Source organism: Scophthalmus maximus, chromosome 15 (genome assembly GCF_022379125.1).
Source record: "Scophthalmus maximus strain ysfricsl-2021 chromosome 15, ASM2237912v1, whole genome shotgun sequence".
Lineage (NCBI taxonomy): Eukaryota > Metazoa > Chordata > Actinopteri > Pleuronectiformes > Scophthalmidae > Scophthalmus > Scophthalmus maximus.
The window spans coordinates 3559347-3576489 of NC_061529.1; the positions used below are offsets into that span (position 1 = coordinate 3559347).

General features: G+C 45.2%; 1 protein-coding gene across 1 annotated transcript; it reads left to right on the forward strand.

Annotated features, from left to right (window-relative positions):
- The first annotated feature begins 153 nt into the window (after positions 1-153).
- znf106a (zinc finger protein 106a) lies at positions 154-16768 on the forward strand. The gene is made up of 22 exons (XM_047337613.1): positions 154-267; positions 2472-2555; positions 2772-2833; positions 4326-4517; positions 6133-8034; positions 8124-8562; positions 8647-8716; positions 8809-8963; positions 9311-9371; positions 9674-9982; positions 10188-10953; positions 11048-11097; positions 11804-11949; positions 12038-12172; positions 12611-12727; positions 12960-13151; positions 13718-13780; positions 13915-14034; positions 14134-14205; positions 14310-14381; positions 14798-14941; positions 15105-16768. The coding sequence occupies exons 2-22, from the start codon at positions 2502-2504 to the stop codon at positions 15159-15161; spliced, it is 5178 nt and encodes a 1725-aa protein (XP_047193569.1). The 5' UTR covers positions 154-267; positions 2472-2501; the 3' UTR covers positions 15162-16768.
- Positions 16769-17143: the final 375 nt, after the last annotated feature.

A 17143-nucleotide genomic window follows, 5' to 3' on the forward strand; every position in this document is an offset into this window, starting at 1 on the left:
GTTATTTTTTTTATTAGATTGAAGTAAAACGCAGCATTTAAATGCTTTAAAAGTTGTAACATCTGAGAAAGTACGTGAGATGTGACGCCGTCGGCCGCCATCTTTCGAATTCCGGGAGACGTGACAACCGTACGCATGCGCAGGCTGAAGGACCAATGAACGAGCTCGTTGTGGGTACCGTGCTCTCGGTGTAGCAGGATGTTGTTGTTAGCCTCTTCGGTGAACGGGAATATGCAGTAGTCCCACACACAGTTGGATGTTTTAAAGGTAGCCAGCGGTCGTGACTCACTAACAACTTACTAACAACGTATAAGAACCCTTCTGTCTCAGTTGTACACACTGTTGCGCTTGTAGTTTGAAACAATCCGCTTTGTTTTGTTTGTGATCCGTTGGTGTCGCTGGCTAGCGTGTTGTTGCTAGCTTGCTAACATGCTAGTTTTATCATTTACTGAACAACTCCAGTTATTGTCAACATTTCCAGCAGTTATAACTCATATTTACAGTCGGTGATTCATGCAGCTGGACTGTTTGCTGACGTTGTTTTTTTCAATTGCATTTCGACATTTAAGGTTAAAGAGACTCGAACGCAGCCTAGCTTCTTGAGTTAGCACAGCAGCTAGGCTAACAACAACAATACAAACTAAGATAACTACAACCTGGTGTTAAAATGTAACGAGAAATATTATTTTGGCTGCCGACGAAGTCTTTTTGCGTCATATCGTAAGCTGCAGCCGCCATCAAAACTCAAGATGATCGAATGTTATGCGACATGTGAATATAGTAACTGCTGCACCGAATAGCTAACTGTAAGCAGGTAACTCCTCCAGTCCCTCTTGTTACAGTAAATTGGGCAAACGAACTTTTAATTTTCTCTTTCTCTTTCTCTCTCTCTCACTGTAAAATAGCTTTTTTATCATAAGTTACATTACAAGAAAAAAAACTTTATCATATTTAAAAATGAATCGTCCTTTTCCGTCCTTGCACGTGCTATAGAAGGCTCTGTGATGATTGATCATTTCTTCGAAGTAATCATCGATCAGATCATTATTTACCAGACCCCCTTCAATGGTTGGCTGCACGTTTTCCTTTGGTGCATTGAAAGTTACTGTAACATCACCATTAAAAAGTTAATTGTGTATCTAGGCTGCTGTCCCCCCTAGAGATTCACTGCCTTAGAGGTAATATGACCCAGGGTTTGCTACTAATAATATACTGTAAATAGGTGCTCTCTGCTGCTTTGGGTGTGAAGAGAAATTGTGATGGAGGTACTGTATCAGTCTCCATCATAGTGAATATAGGCCCTAACTACTGTAGATGATGGGATCTTCTTGCTTTAAATGTGGCCGTTCTTCAACTTATTCTATATTTAATATGTCTATTTGACTGCTTCATCTCCGAGTATGGTAAAAGTAGGAAAGTTGTGTGCACAGATCAAAGCGAGGCAGCGTCTATACACAAGAGAAGTAATGGCCCATAAAACACCTCCCTTATGTAAGAAAGATCATGTTTTTTTCAGTTTCCGTTTTTAAACTGATTAACTTTCAACCGGTAACTCAGGTGCGATTTTTTAGAAACAACTATATTTAAGAATCAGAAGTTTTGTGGAGGAATGTTTATATCGAAACCATAGTAGTAGTTTAGTAGTAGTGTGTCTGCTTTGATATCACCCATATTTGACTACACTACACTAATACGCTAAAGACACTATGCGCTTAAAGTGCATAATTTCATCCATAAATACATCATTAACTCGAGCTGCTTTTATTGTGAAGGTGTCCTTCCTCTTTCTGGATTTATATTGGTTCTTCCTGCACCTAAACCAAACTCAGCTGAATCTACACTTCCAGCATTTCTCTCTCTGTCTCAGAGTTTACAGTTCAAGTCTTGAAACTTCAATGATAGAGATGGGAACTGTTTTCCTTATAATTGTTGGTTATGGGTTTTGTTTTAGATAGTAACGGAGGTAAGCAACGTAATGGAACTGAACAAGATTTGCACTCGGTCAGTTGTATCATGAGAAGGTCGTGTTAGTGTAGAAAACACAGACAGACATAACTTCGTCGGCAGTTGACTCGCGGCCCGTGTTTCCCACCCTGTTTGTCAATGTGTAAACATTCATGTGCAGACATAGACCCTGTTGCTGCCATGGCTCTACGGCCTCCTGCCCACAGAGTTGCTCCATCAGCAGACTGGAATAAGACCAATGTCCAGGTTAATCCATGTGCTGATATTTGGGGCTGTGGTACTGAGGCATGTTGTGGAATAGATTTGTCTGACGTGTTGCTGAGAGCTCAGTTAAAAACTGAACAGTACATACACTGTCTGCACACACATATCCAGCAGAGGTCGAACCTCGCTGTTTTTTTATAATTCAGGTCTGTTATGAACACAGAACGTCTTGCTTTGTCCTTTGTCCTTTGTAAGCTGTTGATGAGTGTTTTTTTACTCAAATAAATTCCCTCTGTTGACAGTAATGGCCTGAGATCCACCCTCATTCAAAAATGGCGAGATACAGACAGTGCATCCTCTGTGAAACAGTCCACGTCTCCAAGCAGGTAATTCACCCTCAAACATGGTTTACACATGATACATGTAAGGATTTAATTTGACGCTTTCAGGGGCTCTGGCTACATCGACACTCAAGTTAAACATGCTGCAGACAAAACAATTATTAAGGATTTTACAAATAGGAGGTCAATAAAGTGTTACACCTAAGTTAACACTTGATGTTTAGTGAACGCTTTTCAAAATTTCTCAATGTGTATTTGCAGGAGATGGATGAACACATGAGAAGTATGCTGCACCACCGTGAGCTGGAGAAGCTCAAAGGCCGGTGAGTGTCCAAAAATAAACAACATGCACGGATATCATGGAATAGCAAACTAGTGTTATGACCAATAGTGATAAATCACATCAGTGTATTACAGAAATTACTAATATACCAATGTTGCACATCCGAAACAAGTTTGATTATTCACAACACAATTTTTAAATGAAAGTTTAAGGGTGAAACAAATTTTGTCCAAGTGTATTTGGGTCATGAGGCGCGTGTGCACACAGGCACGTGTTGGATTAGTGGATATGGGGGCAGCTGTTTCAACCGTGGCACATATATTTAGACACAATCTCTCCGGAACAACAGGCATGACCGATAGGAGGCAACTGGGGCGTCTTGTGACTTGCCCATGTAGATTACCAAGAGTATGTGGCACGTCGCTGACTTTGAAGAATGTCAAGTAGAGCAAATACTGATTCTGGTCCCGGGTGGTTGCTAAGTTACTCGGATTTAATACTGATATGCAAAAAAGACGTCATATTTTTTGAACAAGATGGTGAACTTGAGTGTGTATGCAGCTTGTGTCAGTTTTTGGTATCATGGAAGAAGATTGGTACTTTCACAAGAGTGCAATTTGTTTTAGAAACCTTCATCTCCAGGAATGGGATGCTGACTTAAAAAGTTGCAATCCAGCAAAAGATATCTATCAAATTCAGGTTTCAGTTCATCCTCCACTGCAGCTGAGAAGAAAATTGTCAAGCATAAAAAAAATCGTAGTAGTTGCCAACTGCACCAGAGGTCAGACGATGTCTGAAAGCCATGACACAAATTTGAGCCAGCAAAGTCACAGCCCGTATCAGAATCACAGGATGACATACTTGGGATAGGTTTTTTTTTGGTTTTTTTGAAGTGGAGGCTGCAAGCAGCTGCACGAGGCTCCAGTTACACAGGCTTTGCTTTTGGATTGGTCAGTGGTGCTGCGCAGGGCCTGTTTTAATAACACATGCCAGCCTGGAGGGGGGGCCGGGTCCTGGCTCACAGTGAGCAGCGTGAGGTCAAATACAGACTTCTCCTTCTGTAGAGTCTCAGAGCGCAGCGGACACCATCATGAACGGGCACTAGGCTGAGGGCGACGTTGCCTCTCTCCCCAGTGCTGCGCTGCGTGGCTTGTTGTGGCGGCTGGACATAAACAGCTAGAGTAGCATGCTGCCTGGCTCCTGCCCGGCTGCTCCTGCCCTCACCCCGCCGCCCATGGCCTGCTGAAGAAATCAACGACAAGATCAGGACGATAAAAGATCTTTTTTTTTTAACAAGAGAAAATTACAAGTTAGCTACCTCCTGATCTGTGACAAATAGAGAATTTGGACATAGATATATATATATTTTTTAAGGATTGTTGAGTATTCTCCTCTCCTGACTTGACTTTGAAGTAACATAAAAGTAGAGCTGGACGTACAGTAGTAGTTCTCAAAGGCTTTGCAGGCGAGAAACCAGACCAAACGATGCCTGAGGGAACCATTGAACGCCCGCTCTCGCCTTCCCTCCCCAGGGACTGCGGCCACGAGTGCAGAGTGTGCAAGGTGACGGTGTCGAGCCTGACCGATTACGCCGGCCACATTTCCAGTCCCACGCACAAGCAGAATGTGGAGGCTGCGGAACAAAAGCACGCCGGGAAAGACCACGAGGACTACTTCGACCAGGCATTGGTGGACCTGATCGAGAAGAGAAAAGAACACATCAGGTAAGACAGTCTTGTTGTTCTTGAACACACTTTTTTATGCTGTTCAGTCTGAAGATGGAGGAATAATAGTTGTAGACAAATATGTATGTGCTTGTATGTAGTATTTTAAAGTCCCTTTTTTAAATAGAATTTTTTTGGGGGGGATCAGTAGCTTAATCATATACAGTACTGATGCTATGATAGGTAGATAGATGATAGCTCACAGGCTTCGGTGTGTGTGTGTGTGTGTGTGTGTGTGTGTGTGTGTGTGTGTGTGTGTGTGTGTTCATACTGTAAACCATGTATAGTCACATTCTGCTCAGTGTCGCTCACAAGACTCTTTTAGCTGCAGCTTCACGTTCAGCAGGGTCCGGGGTCGTGTGTCAGTCGGCAGCCTAAAAATAAAGTATGACAGCACACAAAGTTCAGACAGGACAAGTTTCCTTGCTCCACAAACTCTGCAAGTTTTCTGCCATTTAGAAACAGAAAAACACAATTGAAAACGTTAACTCAATAACCATGTAATACTCTTTGATCAAATATCCTTTTCATGGCTTACGAATTGCAAAAAAACAGAAACCTCAAATGAATTTGACCTGTACGACAACGTTATATGTTTAGGGTTTTCTGAAAATATCGTTATCTGACCTGAAACATTTGCAAAAAAACCAAAAAACGTTTGACCAGTGCAGCTGGTGGAGTGTGATATCTGAGGAGACGGTTGAAGGCAGACTCTGGCACTCAGCTGTCAGCCTGTCACATGCCTCATAGTTTCCCTCTGCACTCCAGAACTGTAGGTCGCACTGTTAAACCGATCCGGGACACCTGCCAACAGTTTGCCAAGAGATTGTACGGTTGCCAGGGCTACAGAAGCAAGCTGTAAACACAAATTTGAAAATTCATTCTACCCTTTGAAATTGCTGCAAGCATTTGCCTTTTTACACATTTGTCCGTTTATTCATGAAAACAGCTGCTGGCTGCGAACGAACCAAAAAAGTAAGGTTATGGGCCAGAAAACCAAATCAAAAAGGTTTAATGACACTCTCTGTAGAGCTGAAGGGCAGTGGCAGAGTCACGTGATACTTCTCTAAACTCCAATGCAAATGTCACAGACGTCACGTGATCCCCATTGCTGACATAAAAAAATAGTGACTTTTTGGATTATTTTTGTATTGTCTTTGCATTTTTTGAGGGTGTTGTGGCTTAAGACTCGCAAATGTCATAAAAGACCATTTGAGATGAGATTCAACTTTATTGTCATTACACATATACAAGTATAGAGTAACGAAATGAGGTTTGGCATCTCACCAGAAGTGCAATAAGCAGATAGATTTAGATTTAGCTGGTACGTATGAATTTACATGGTACTGGGCACTCATTGACTGATTCTCTAGATACGAATATGTGCTACATACTATATGTTTTAACACTTTGGAAGGTACACCTGTGCATTATAGTGCCGGTCAATGCAACAGGACCGTCATAAATGTCAAATATGACAGTGTCAAAAAGCAGAACATTGTAGGCATCATCAAAACAGATCGTATGGCAGAAAAATTGTCATAGAATACATGATTTTGCACATATACCACCTAATTAAGTGGCCACTGAGCACATCTGTATCCGTCTCTTGTAGAAAAGAGAAGGAGGCTGCTGCTGCAAAGCTGGCAAAAGAAGAAGAGGATCGCCGGAGAAAGGAGGAGTATCAGCAGAGGTTGAAGGAAGCTAAGGAGCGTTACCGCCTGGAGTACACCTGGCAGCAGTCGTCACAGGGGTTCTGCGGGTCCGGTCACGGTCAGCACAACTCTTGGTACGGATGCAACCAGTACAATGCCCGGTCAGGGGAACCACAACCCTGGCACAATAACAAACGGGGGAAAAGCGCCACCTGGCATGCCCAGGAGCCTCCCAACTTTCAGAAGTGGGCATCCAACGAGTTTGTCGGTGGAAGCTTGCATAGCCAGGGCGGGTGGAACAGGAGGCAGTGGGATCAGGGCAGGTCCTCTGGCAATCAACAGAGTCGACTGCCTTGGCTCAGCAGTGGAGGCAGCAGCAACGGGATCTACGGCCAAAACAACATAGCCCAGTACCCACATAGGGGCCGGCCTTCGGGCCACTTCGGTCCAAAGCCTCAGTATCCTCCTCCCCCCAGTTTTTTTACCCGGGCTTTGAACCAATTTCAAAATACATCCAACAACGAGGGGGGTCAGCAGGGCGACAGGCTTCAGAAAGCCGACGGACAAACGGCAGAATCTGAAAACAGCAGCTGTAAAATCACCAAGAACTTTGGCAGCAATCCGAAGCTGGACAAAGCCTGTCGCTGGTCACCGTATCCAGTCACAAAGGGCCTTGAATCTGCGCCCCAAAAGGACACCAATCTAAACCCATCAGAGAAGTGCCCCAAAGTCCCCAAACCCCAGAAGCAAGAAAAAGCCCCAGAAAGCAGTGCCGTTAACAGGCTCTCCCGACCCATACAGAAAGCTGGACAGTTGCCCTCTAGTGGGAAAACAGCAGAGGAGAAACAGGGGCATAAAACAAACCTTAAAACTAAGCCCAGAGACAGGAGCAGCAGCGGCAGTAGAAGCAGCAGTGCTCAGAGAGAAGACCAGCAGACGTCTGCAGCGCCTCCTTCAAATCAGAAGGTAAATATGCCATTGCTGCATAAAGATAAGAAGATGTCCTCGCCTCCCGGTCTGCACTCTGGAGCTCAACTCGGTAAGTCCTCCAGTCAAGGGCATGCGCAGCCAAAGTCAACTTCAAAGCAGAGTGGACTCGGCTCTAAAGCTCCGCCCGTTGGGCCCCTGAAATCGAGGCAGGAACGGCAGCTTCCAGAAGCTTTACGGAAAGAGAGACAGATAGAAAACAGAGGTTCTTTTGATAGCTCCAGCAACAACAGGAAGGAGATGTCACCGCACATCGTGGAGGAGCAGCAGAGCGATTGTGTTCCGGGTCAAAATAAAGAAAACAGCTGTCGGCAGAATGCAGCTAAACCCCATTTACCCACCAGGCCAGAAAAGCCTGCGTTGCAATCTTCAGAAGGTAGCCAGTTCCTCCAGTCGTTACAAGTCAGTACGTCCACCGCGGAGAGCTCGGAGCCCGCCGCCGCGAGCAGGGAAGGAGAGAACAGGAGGACAGTAAAGGAGCAAACCTGCTCACCGGCCCCAGATGAAGCGATGCAGGCCGCGGAGGCGGGGCAGAGCTCGGAGAGCGACACCTCCAGAAGCAGCGAAGCGCCGACGCTCTCGGGATCGAACACGAGTCTGTCCAAACTCGACCTGCCCCCCGTCCTGAAGCGCGACCTGACCAAGCACATAAGCTCCAAAACTGGCAAAACGGGAAGCCACGAGCCCAACCTGAACAGCGCCAGGCGGGTGCGAAACCTGAGTGAGTCGCGGAGGAGCGACACGGAAAAGGACTCGGGCCTCAAACCGACCGTGCGGCAGCTCATCAGCTCGTCGGGGTCTCGCCGCAAAGTGAACTGGGACCAGGTGTATCAGGAGGTCAGGAAGAAGCAGGACAAAGGGAAAGGCATGCCACGGTAAAAATGTTTGTCTGACATTTTTGATTTTTGCAGCGATACATTCCATTCCTTCTTTCAGCTTCATGTTGTGATCTGTCACTCTTCAGGTTTGGGATAGAGATGGTGTCGACTGAACAGGAGGACCAGAGCCAGGAGGAGGAGGACATTCCCCTGCTCGAGGGGTTGCACTGGGACTCGTTGATGGACGTCTCTACTCCGTGCGCCACCCGGAAGCGCTCCTTATCCGAGAGCAGCCTCGCCCCTGAATCCGCTCCGCCCCTGTTCACCTCCCTCGTGTCGAAGGAGGTGTCTCAGGGATCTTCTGTCTCCCCCGTGTTCACTCAAGGGAGCAAAGACGTTCGCTGTCAACAAGAGGTGGATCCCGTGCTCGGTCAGTTTGGGGCCCAGGCGCAGAAGCAGCCGGGCAAACTAACGTCAGCGCCAGTGAAGGCCCTCCAGCGTTGCGATTCCGTGCTCGGGGACAGCAGCTCAGGGACGGAGCAGTTTGATTTTCAGGGAACAGGGAAGAGGCGAAGAGCAGCCGGGGTGAGTGAACGACATGGAGTTGAAGTGGAGTTCCACAGTGGGGTCTCTTTACAGGAGTTCACCCTTTTCCTTTCTCTCCTCTAGGACGTTCCGAGTCCAGAGGCGTCTTGTGCGGAACACAATAACAAAAGACGGAAGGTCAAAACCAAGAAAGGTCGGTGTCTTTGATTAATGATAATGTTTTTATTACTTATATACTTAATTCATGGATACTTTAAATGCTAAAGTCCCTTGTGCTCCGCGCAGAGCGTTTGCAGATCGACCAGCTGCTGGCCGTGTCTCTGCGGGAGGAGGAGCTGAGTCGCTCGCTGCAGACAGTGGACACCGGCCTGATCCAGGCCCGTGCGGCACTGGAAGCCGCCTACATGGAGGTGCAGCGACTCATGGTGGTGAAACAGCAGGTACGAAAAAATGTATTGAAGAATTATCTATCATCTCAATTACATATCACATCACAGTTACAAAAACAAGACAACAAAAATGTAGGAAACTGACAAAACAAACTAAATAACCCCAAAAAAGATATAATCTTTGGCTTAACATATTTAGAAGAAAAGAAAGATGATCAATCTATAAAAAAAAAAAAAGGAATAAAGGATAAACAGTGATATTATTACTGAAAACCACAGGCGATTTGTTTTTAAGATAAGAGACCAACACTTTTTTAAATAACCCAAATGGTGGATTTATTTAAGGTAATTATCGCCTCAATATTACTCACCTACAGTATTCTCTCTCTCTCTGACAGGTGACTGCTGAGATGAGCACACTGAGAAACAAGCGCATCGACTTACTCAAAGGGATGCAAGGTAAGAACGTATGTTTGTGTGAAGTACTGAGAAATTATTTTTGACAATAAATGCTCCACCTGTTTATTTTCACTGTGAATAACTGCTTCTGTGGTTTAATTGGAAATGTGACAGAATTGGATTTGTATGCTGAATATGTAACTAACTATAGAAACCAATTGAACAACTATAGTAGTTGTAATCATCTAACAGTCTATGGATACAGTATATTACATCTAGGCTGGTTTCCAGATTGAGAGTGTGTTAAAGGGGCAGAAAAACATTTGAATACATTTTTTTCTTCTTCTTTTTTTCCCGTGCAGGCAGCATGGAGGAAGCCCCCCAGGTCAAACTGAAAGAAGAAAAGATGGATTCCGTAGCTACAGACGCACACTTGGCTTCCTCTGCTCTGCTTTCCCCTTTCACTGCTGCTGCCGCCTCCTGTCCTGGTCCTCCTGCTCAGCGTGCCTCCCCTCCGTCCCCCAGCCTCCCCTTCACGTCTGTAGTCGTCAAGCAGGAGCCCCAGTCTCCCGTCCACGTTAGCTCAGAGCCGGACGCTGTGGACGATACCCACTGTGCTCACAGCACGACGCCGGAGCTGCCCGTCGCTCCCGCTGCCGCCTCCCAAACAGGTAATGTCATTTAATGCGCCATGTCTTCAGTCTTGTTTATTTAAATTATTGCTCTTTGATCACTGTCGAAGACAATGAAACAAAAAGTAGAAAGCAGCGTGGAGTTTCTGAAACCAAACCGTAACTCAAGGGGAAATGGAGAAAATGCTCAAAGGTGTCTTTTGATAATTAATTCTGATTCTCCTGCCTCTGAAACTCTCTGCAGATCCTTCCCTTAACTTCCTGCCATCTCCCGAGAGAAATCCCGAGCTGTACCAAACTAACACAGAGCACGTTTGGGAGAACTTCGTAGAGCCTGCGGACCACAACTGGAGCTCACCTGGACTGTTCGAGACGACGGAAACGGGCATACAGACGTCCTGTCTGATCCCCGTGACAGACTCCAAAACCTCTGTGAAGCTTCTGCCAATGAGCAGGAAGGGCTCAGAGGTCGACTGTGCAGCCGCAAAGTCCCCCGAGCCCCCCTCTGTGCCTTCGGTGTTCAGTATCCCCGCCTCTCCGTCTGAGCTGAGCAGCGGGAAGCGCGTGAGGAAGCTCAAGAAGAGGAAGGTGCTGAAGAAGGCCCAGGGGACGGAGCAGCCCGAGAGCAGCGACACAGAGATCGACGGAGAGCTCTCGAGGCCGAGGTGGCTCCGACCGCGCAGGAGACCCAGCGGAGGCTCTCAGGTCAGCACCTCCACCCTGCCCACAGATGACAGAGAGGGGGACATGATGAACGTGGAGAACAGCGAGCAGCTACAGAAAGAAGACCGCAAATCATTCATGGTCGAGCTTCCCCACGTGCCCCCCGCTGAGCTGACGGCGAACTTGGATTCGGAGGAAAGCATGGAGGTCACCGCCGCCATGGACGCCACGGTTCCAGCTCCCGCTCCGCTCCAGCTCCCGGACTCCTCCAGACCCGAGCCCAATAGCCTGGCCTGCAACGAGGTCACCTCCACGAGCGACATGGAGATTTGTAAATCCTCTGAGAGGTGAGACTTTTCCCGTTTTCATCACATCTTTCTTACATTTTTATTTTTCCAGGGACGTGAATCATTCATCATGTCCACCTTTTCTCTCCCACAGTGACATGCCGTTTCCCATCACACTGCCCAAGACGACGAAGACGTCATCAGGTAATGTTCATCTCTGGGAAGTGTGTCCTGGGGGCTGGGGTCGCCTGAGCAGTACAGGTTTGGAGGGAAATGTTGTCAGGTGGGAAATCATTTGAAAAAAAGAGAAGGTAGACTTATTATAATATTTGGATAACAGCACATGCTTTCAGAGTCTCTTCTGTGGGATATTTGTAATGTTGCGCTCAGTTATTTACATACAACGTTACAGAAATATTTTACTATCTTTGTGGTAACTTCAACTCAATCAACAGAGAGAAATTAGCAACCACTGAGAAGACTTAAAGTGTGACCACGTAAACCAAACATAAACTCCCTGCCATGTTCCTCCGAGCGGCCCAAATTAGAAATTGTCAGACCAAATATAAATATACCGTGGAGTTCCAAAATTACTTTTTATGGGCAAGATATTCATAGTGACACCGTGCGGCGCGATGAACGCAGTGATGAAGGGACACGACTTTCTGAGAACGTGTATATTTAACCCGATGAATATTGATCGCTTCTCGAGATGTTCATGCTTCTCAGAAGAAATGTTAAAGTAGTTTATTTGACGTCAACAGACATAACTTGGAACATTTTACTGAGAGAAGCAAATGCACAACTTAGATTTTCTATTTATGTCTAAGTGCACTTGCGTCTACATTTCTACTTTGTTGTTTATCTTTGCTCATGTGTGTTTTTTCTTTTCTGTATTTGTTTTTCGCAGATGCGTCTTCGGACCATGGTGGGGACGACATGCCCACCGAGGGGGCGTTCGAGGGCCACCTGGAGGCGGTGAACGCCATGCAGATCCACAACGGTCTGCTGTACACGTGCTCAGGAGACCGGACCGTCAAAGCCTTCGACCTGGTGGTGGGTTGCTCGTGAAGCTCTGCTGATGTCAGTGAACGCCATGACAGAACAGTCCTGTATTTCTTTTTTTCTTTTTTTTCTTTTGCAGAGTCGTAAATGTGTGGGCGTGTTCGATGGTCACACCTCCAAAGTGAGCTGCCTCTTCGTGTCCGCGGTTCCCAGCCTGCATCATCGCCTCTATTCTGGTTCCAGTGATCAGACGATCCGCTGCTACAATCTCAAGGTAAAACACACATCCTCCTTTCTCCTCTCCTTCTTCTTCTCCTCCTCCTCCTTCTCATTCTCCTTCAACTTGTTCTTGTTCTTGTTCTTCCTCTCCTCCTCCTTCTCATCCTCCTTTCTCCTCTCCTTCTTCTTCTCATCCTCCTCCTCCTTCTCATTCTCCTTCTCCTTCTTCTCCTCCTCCTCCTTCTTCATCTTCCTCTGCTCCTCCTCGAATTTTTGCGTGCAATGAGTGATGGGAAATTCGTGTCTACTCGCGTCACTCGCTCCAGTTGAAATATTTGATCTCAAGCTTAAATATTCGCGTGGCATGATTTCACGAAAGCCCCGACGTTAGCGTTCGAAAGAAAACGGGCGAAAAATTGGCGGCTTGTGTTAGATTCAGTTGGTTTCATGCTCACCTGACATTTTTGTGACGTTTTCCGTTCATGGTCCACAGACACAGGAGCTGGAGCATCAGTTCTCTCTGTCCGACAGAGTCCTCTGCCTCCACAGCCGCTGGAGGACTTTGTACGCGGGCCTGGCGAACGGCACGGTGGTGACCTTTAACCTCAAGGTGAGGAATGCAGTTGCACCGCCGCGTACATAACTCTAGTTATCTTAAACATAACTCTATGGAACACATGTAATAGCTCTATAACAACAAGGAAAAACTAAATTGTTATCTGTAAATAAAAATGCAGCGATTAGAAATAGGGATATTTCTCTTTAAAACAACCACACTGGACATTCTCCATTCAACGGCTTTCATCTGTATTTATCAATCATATCATATCGGATTTGCCCAGACGAACAAGCAGACGGATGTGTTCGAGTGCCACGGGCCGCGGGCCGTGAGCTGCCTGGCCTCGACGCAGGAGGGAGCTCGCAGGATCCTGCTGGTCGGCTCCTACGACAGCAGCATCAGCGTGAGAGACGCCAAGAACGGCCTCCTGCTGCGAACGCTGGAGGGACACACCAAGACCGTCCTCTGCCTCAAGGTAGATTCCAGGAACAAGCACAATTGACTTGACAAAATGTACATTTTTGCCAGAGATAGTTTATGTTTTGATACCTTGTATAGACATTTTTTTTTTTTGCACCAACAGTAGGAGAAGCACAAATGTGAGTCAGTATGAAAAACACCAGCACCATGTGCTTTTCCAAAACATTATTTTTTAAAGGCATATTATTAGTGTGTAGTTTCCAAAGAACAGTTTAATTTTAAATTTATTCCTATTTCAAGTTTTATATCTTATCTGAGGGTTTTATTTCACTTAATTCGAGGATTTGTCACTTTATTTTTGTTCCTTGTACAAACATATTCAGATGTTTTATATTTTCATTCTTGTTTTACTGTTTTTTTAGTCTATAAGGTTTTACTGTCAATTCCATTTATTTTTATTGCTTATATTTTAGTTTTTTTTCCTCCACTTTACAGTATTCATTTGTGTGTTATGATCTGTCACTCTTCATTTGTGTGTGTAGATGTAAAATGTAATTGTACAGTGACGATCACAAGCTCTTGTATCTTTTCTCATCATTGGTCTCTTCTCTTCTCTCTCAGGTCGTCAATGATCTTGTGTTCAGTGGCTCCAGTGATCAGTGCGTCTACACACACAACATCCATGTGAGTGTCCGTCCTGTTTACATGTATAACTCTAGACAGAGAAGACATATTCACCGTGTTGTTGAATCACCAATGTACAGTATTAACACATGAACGTCACACTGTATTTTCTCCTCACTGTGTCTGTCCTGCAGACCGGGGAGCTGGTGCGGGTCTACAAAGGTCATAGTCACGCCGTCACCGTGGTGACCGTCCTGGGTAAAGTGATGGTGACCGCCTGCCTGGACAAAATGGTCCGAGTCTACGATCTGCAGGTCTGCGTCCTGAACCCGTCTTTTTGTTTCCTCTGATGTTTTTTTTTGCTTCCACGTAAACAATTAATCTCTTATTTATTTATTTTTCCACCTCCTCAGTCTCACGACCAGTTGCAGGTCTACGGCGGACACAAGGACATGGTGATGTGCATGACTGTCCACAAGAACATGGTGAGGAGGTTTTCTGCTGTGTTTTGTTGCAGATTTTGCAAAAATCGTGAAGTTGAAAACTAGATATTAATCCATCATCTGTGTGCGTGCGCATTGTGTTTCAGATCTACACGGGCTGTTACGACGGCAGCGTGCAGGCCGTCAAACTGAACCTGATGCAGAACGTCCGCTGCTGGGTAAGAGGAGGGGAGAAAGAATTGGTAGGGTTGTGGACGAAGATGATTTAGAAAGTTTCGCTTACACTTGAGGTGTCGTGGCTGAATTAGATTTATTGTGTATTCATGCGGTAATGGAATAAATCGAGACAATTGGGGAAAGATTTTTACGGACTCCAATCATAAGTCTCGGAGACTCTCTAGTCCACAACTGACAAAAAATTCAGTCAGGACAAAACCAATGCGAACACATTAGCCTTTACTTGTTATTGAAGTGTTTAAATGTAAACTTTATTTTGACCCCCTCAATTCCAAGAGGCCTGAATATGAAATATTGAGAAGTTGTACCATTCGCAACTTTATGTCCCCACTTATGTTCACAACTCCTCCCTCCTGCTTCCTGCAACGCCGCATGAGTATGTCTTGTGTTGTGACAGTGGCACGGCTGCTCGCTGGTCTTCGGGGTGAGAGAGCATCTGCAGCAGCACCTGATCGGCGACCACACCGGCGCCAACCTCCAGACGCTCAAGTGCCGCTGGAAAAACTGCGAGTTTTTCTGTGCGCGCAACAGCTCCAAGCAGGTGGGGGGCGGAAAAAAAGTGTTCCACCAATATGTCTGTTTTTTTTGGTCTTCTAAAGTCTTTCACATCTGTAGTTTGGTTAATTTTTTTTTTTTTACCCCCTTAAGTGTAAAAGTCTTGCAGTTCTTATTAAACAGCCTTCACTTGTGTTTCTGTTTTGCAGGCGATGCTGGTGCACATGCGTACACACGCCGAGGAGGAGACGGACCTGGAGCCTTAGGGGGGCCGGTGGTGGGAACATTGTTTTTTCCCCCTGAGCCCTTTTCTCCTTTCCCCCGTTTAATATCTTCACCCCCCCTCCCTCCTCTCTGTTAACCTCCCATATTGGGGGGGATGTTCTTAGGGACCCACTTAACTCTGCAGCGCTCCCTGTCCAGCCTGATGAGTGGCGTCTGGTGACTCCATCCTTTAAATGTTCGGTGTTGGAATCCAACCAAAAAGTACAATCATGAGAGATGAGAGTTGGTCGTTCTTCTGGTCGTTATGTTCTACAGAACAGGCCTTTTCCTCTCTCTCTCTCTCTTTCTGTCTGTCTGACTACTTCTCACTGACCAAAGTAAAAACAAAGAAACACGACGACAACTTTTGTTCACTGAAGAAACTCTCAGCGTTTGCCGGTATCAGATGGGAGCTGTTCCGCTTTTTTTCTTTTTAAAAAGCTGCAACTAAAAAAACATAACTCAAAAAACAATAATCATCTTCCGGAGTGGTTGGCTACAATATGGCATGGGGCTAAGAGATGTTTTTATTGTTATAGTGCAGTTTTGATGTGTCATGTTGAGCAACTTGTAGTTATTTTTATTTAGTTTCCATTATTCACTCGCTCTTAGGACAATAATTGTTTTTAAGTTGTCGGGGAATTAATGTTTTTAACTTTTGAAGGAGTTTTTATTAAAATGGCAGGATTTCCCTTTTTTGGGGGCCTTAGGTTTCAGTTTACTCTAACAGACATTTTTTTTGAGTCTAGGATTACAATAAATTTTATTTTTTTATTTTTTGCTCGTTCAGGCGGTTTAAAGCTGATGAGGGACTTTGGTGCAGTGTCGTGTGACTTGGCCTTGAAGTTGCCATTTTGAGATTTTGCATTTGCAGTGAAAACAGAACCGAGACATGGACATGGTGCTGTGAGTGTGTGAGTGTGTGTGTGTGTGTGTGTGTGTGTGTGTGTGAGTCAGTGTGTGAGTGTGTGTGTGTGTGTGTGTGTGTTACATGTGTGTGGATTTATTCCTCATAATTGTCAACAGAGTTTTCCATGAGTGAGTGTGAAGTTTTTTAAAGACGTGATTTCCTCCCGGGAAATGTTGTTTTTTTGGAATTCGTTTCTTAATTTTTTTTATTTGGAGCAATCGGAGCGAAAGCTGTGTGTTTCCCCACAGTTGAGATGGTTTTTCTAACGAGGAGCGGAGGTGAAGGATGTTTAGAGGAGGTGTCGGATGGAAGAGCTTGAAGGGAAGATTTAGGATTCATCTCCCATGCCATACTTCACCCTCTTTAAAAAAATAAAACCGCTTTAAAACATTTTATTTTAAAAGCCCATTCAAACAGTTTTAATCTTTGTGAAAAGCCCGGTCGACGGATTTGTTTTGTTAACCCAGATGTTTGTCACAGCCGCCAAATCTTCCAAAACTCTCCTCTCGCCCGCTCTGTCGCTTCCCGGCCCGACGAGCAGCGTGCAGTTTCCATCCTCTTACCCGGCATTCCTGAGTTTCTTCACGTCTCTTTTTCAGTTGTCGTCAAAAGTTTGTGACGAGACCTTTTTTACGAGAGTGCAATCAAAGAAAAATTCTAAATTGTAATAATAATAAAAAAGAAAATGTTGCAACATTACCGATCAGTTTTCCGTCTTCTCTTTGTGTGCGTGTTTTTTTTTATATATATATATACAGTACGTCTTATACATATGTGTCAGAACAGCCAAAGTATGAATCACAGTATGCAACTTCAGAACTGGCGGTGACGCAGTCAAACCCAGTAGCTACACATTTATTTATTTATTTATTGGATTGAACTGGTTAAAAATGCAGTACACTCATTAGACCAAAGCCTTCATACTTAAAATAAGAATCACAAAAAAGCTGAAGTCCAACCCCTTAGCCAATAATCTTTCAAATCCATATTTGAATCTTTTAAAAAAAAAGAAAATAAGAAAGAACAACTTGTCAGCTCCACAGTTTCAGTTCTCGATTCTCATCCATCCACGTG

Coding starts and splice junctions, on each gene's coding strand:
- znf106a (XM_047337613.1), top strand. CDS start 2,502: ATGGCGAGATACAGACAGTGCATCCTCTGTGAAACAGTCCACGTCTCC. Junction 9,372..9,673: donor CTTACTCAAAGGGATGCAAG/GTAAGAACGTAT, acceptor TTTCCCGTGCAG/GCAGCATGGAGGAAGCCCCC. Junction 12,173..12,610: donor TCCGCTGCTACAATCTCAAG/GTAAAACACACA, acceptor CATGGTCCACAG/ACACAGGAGCTGGAGCATCA.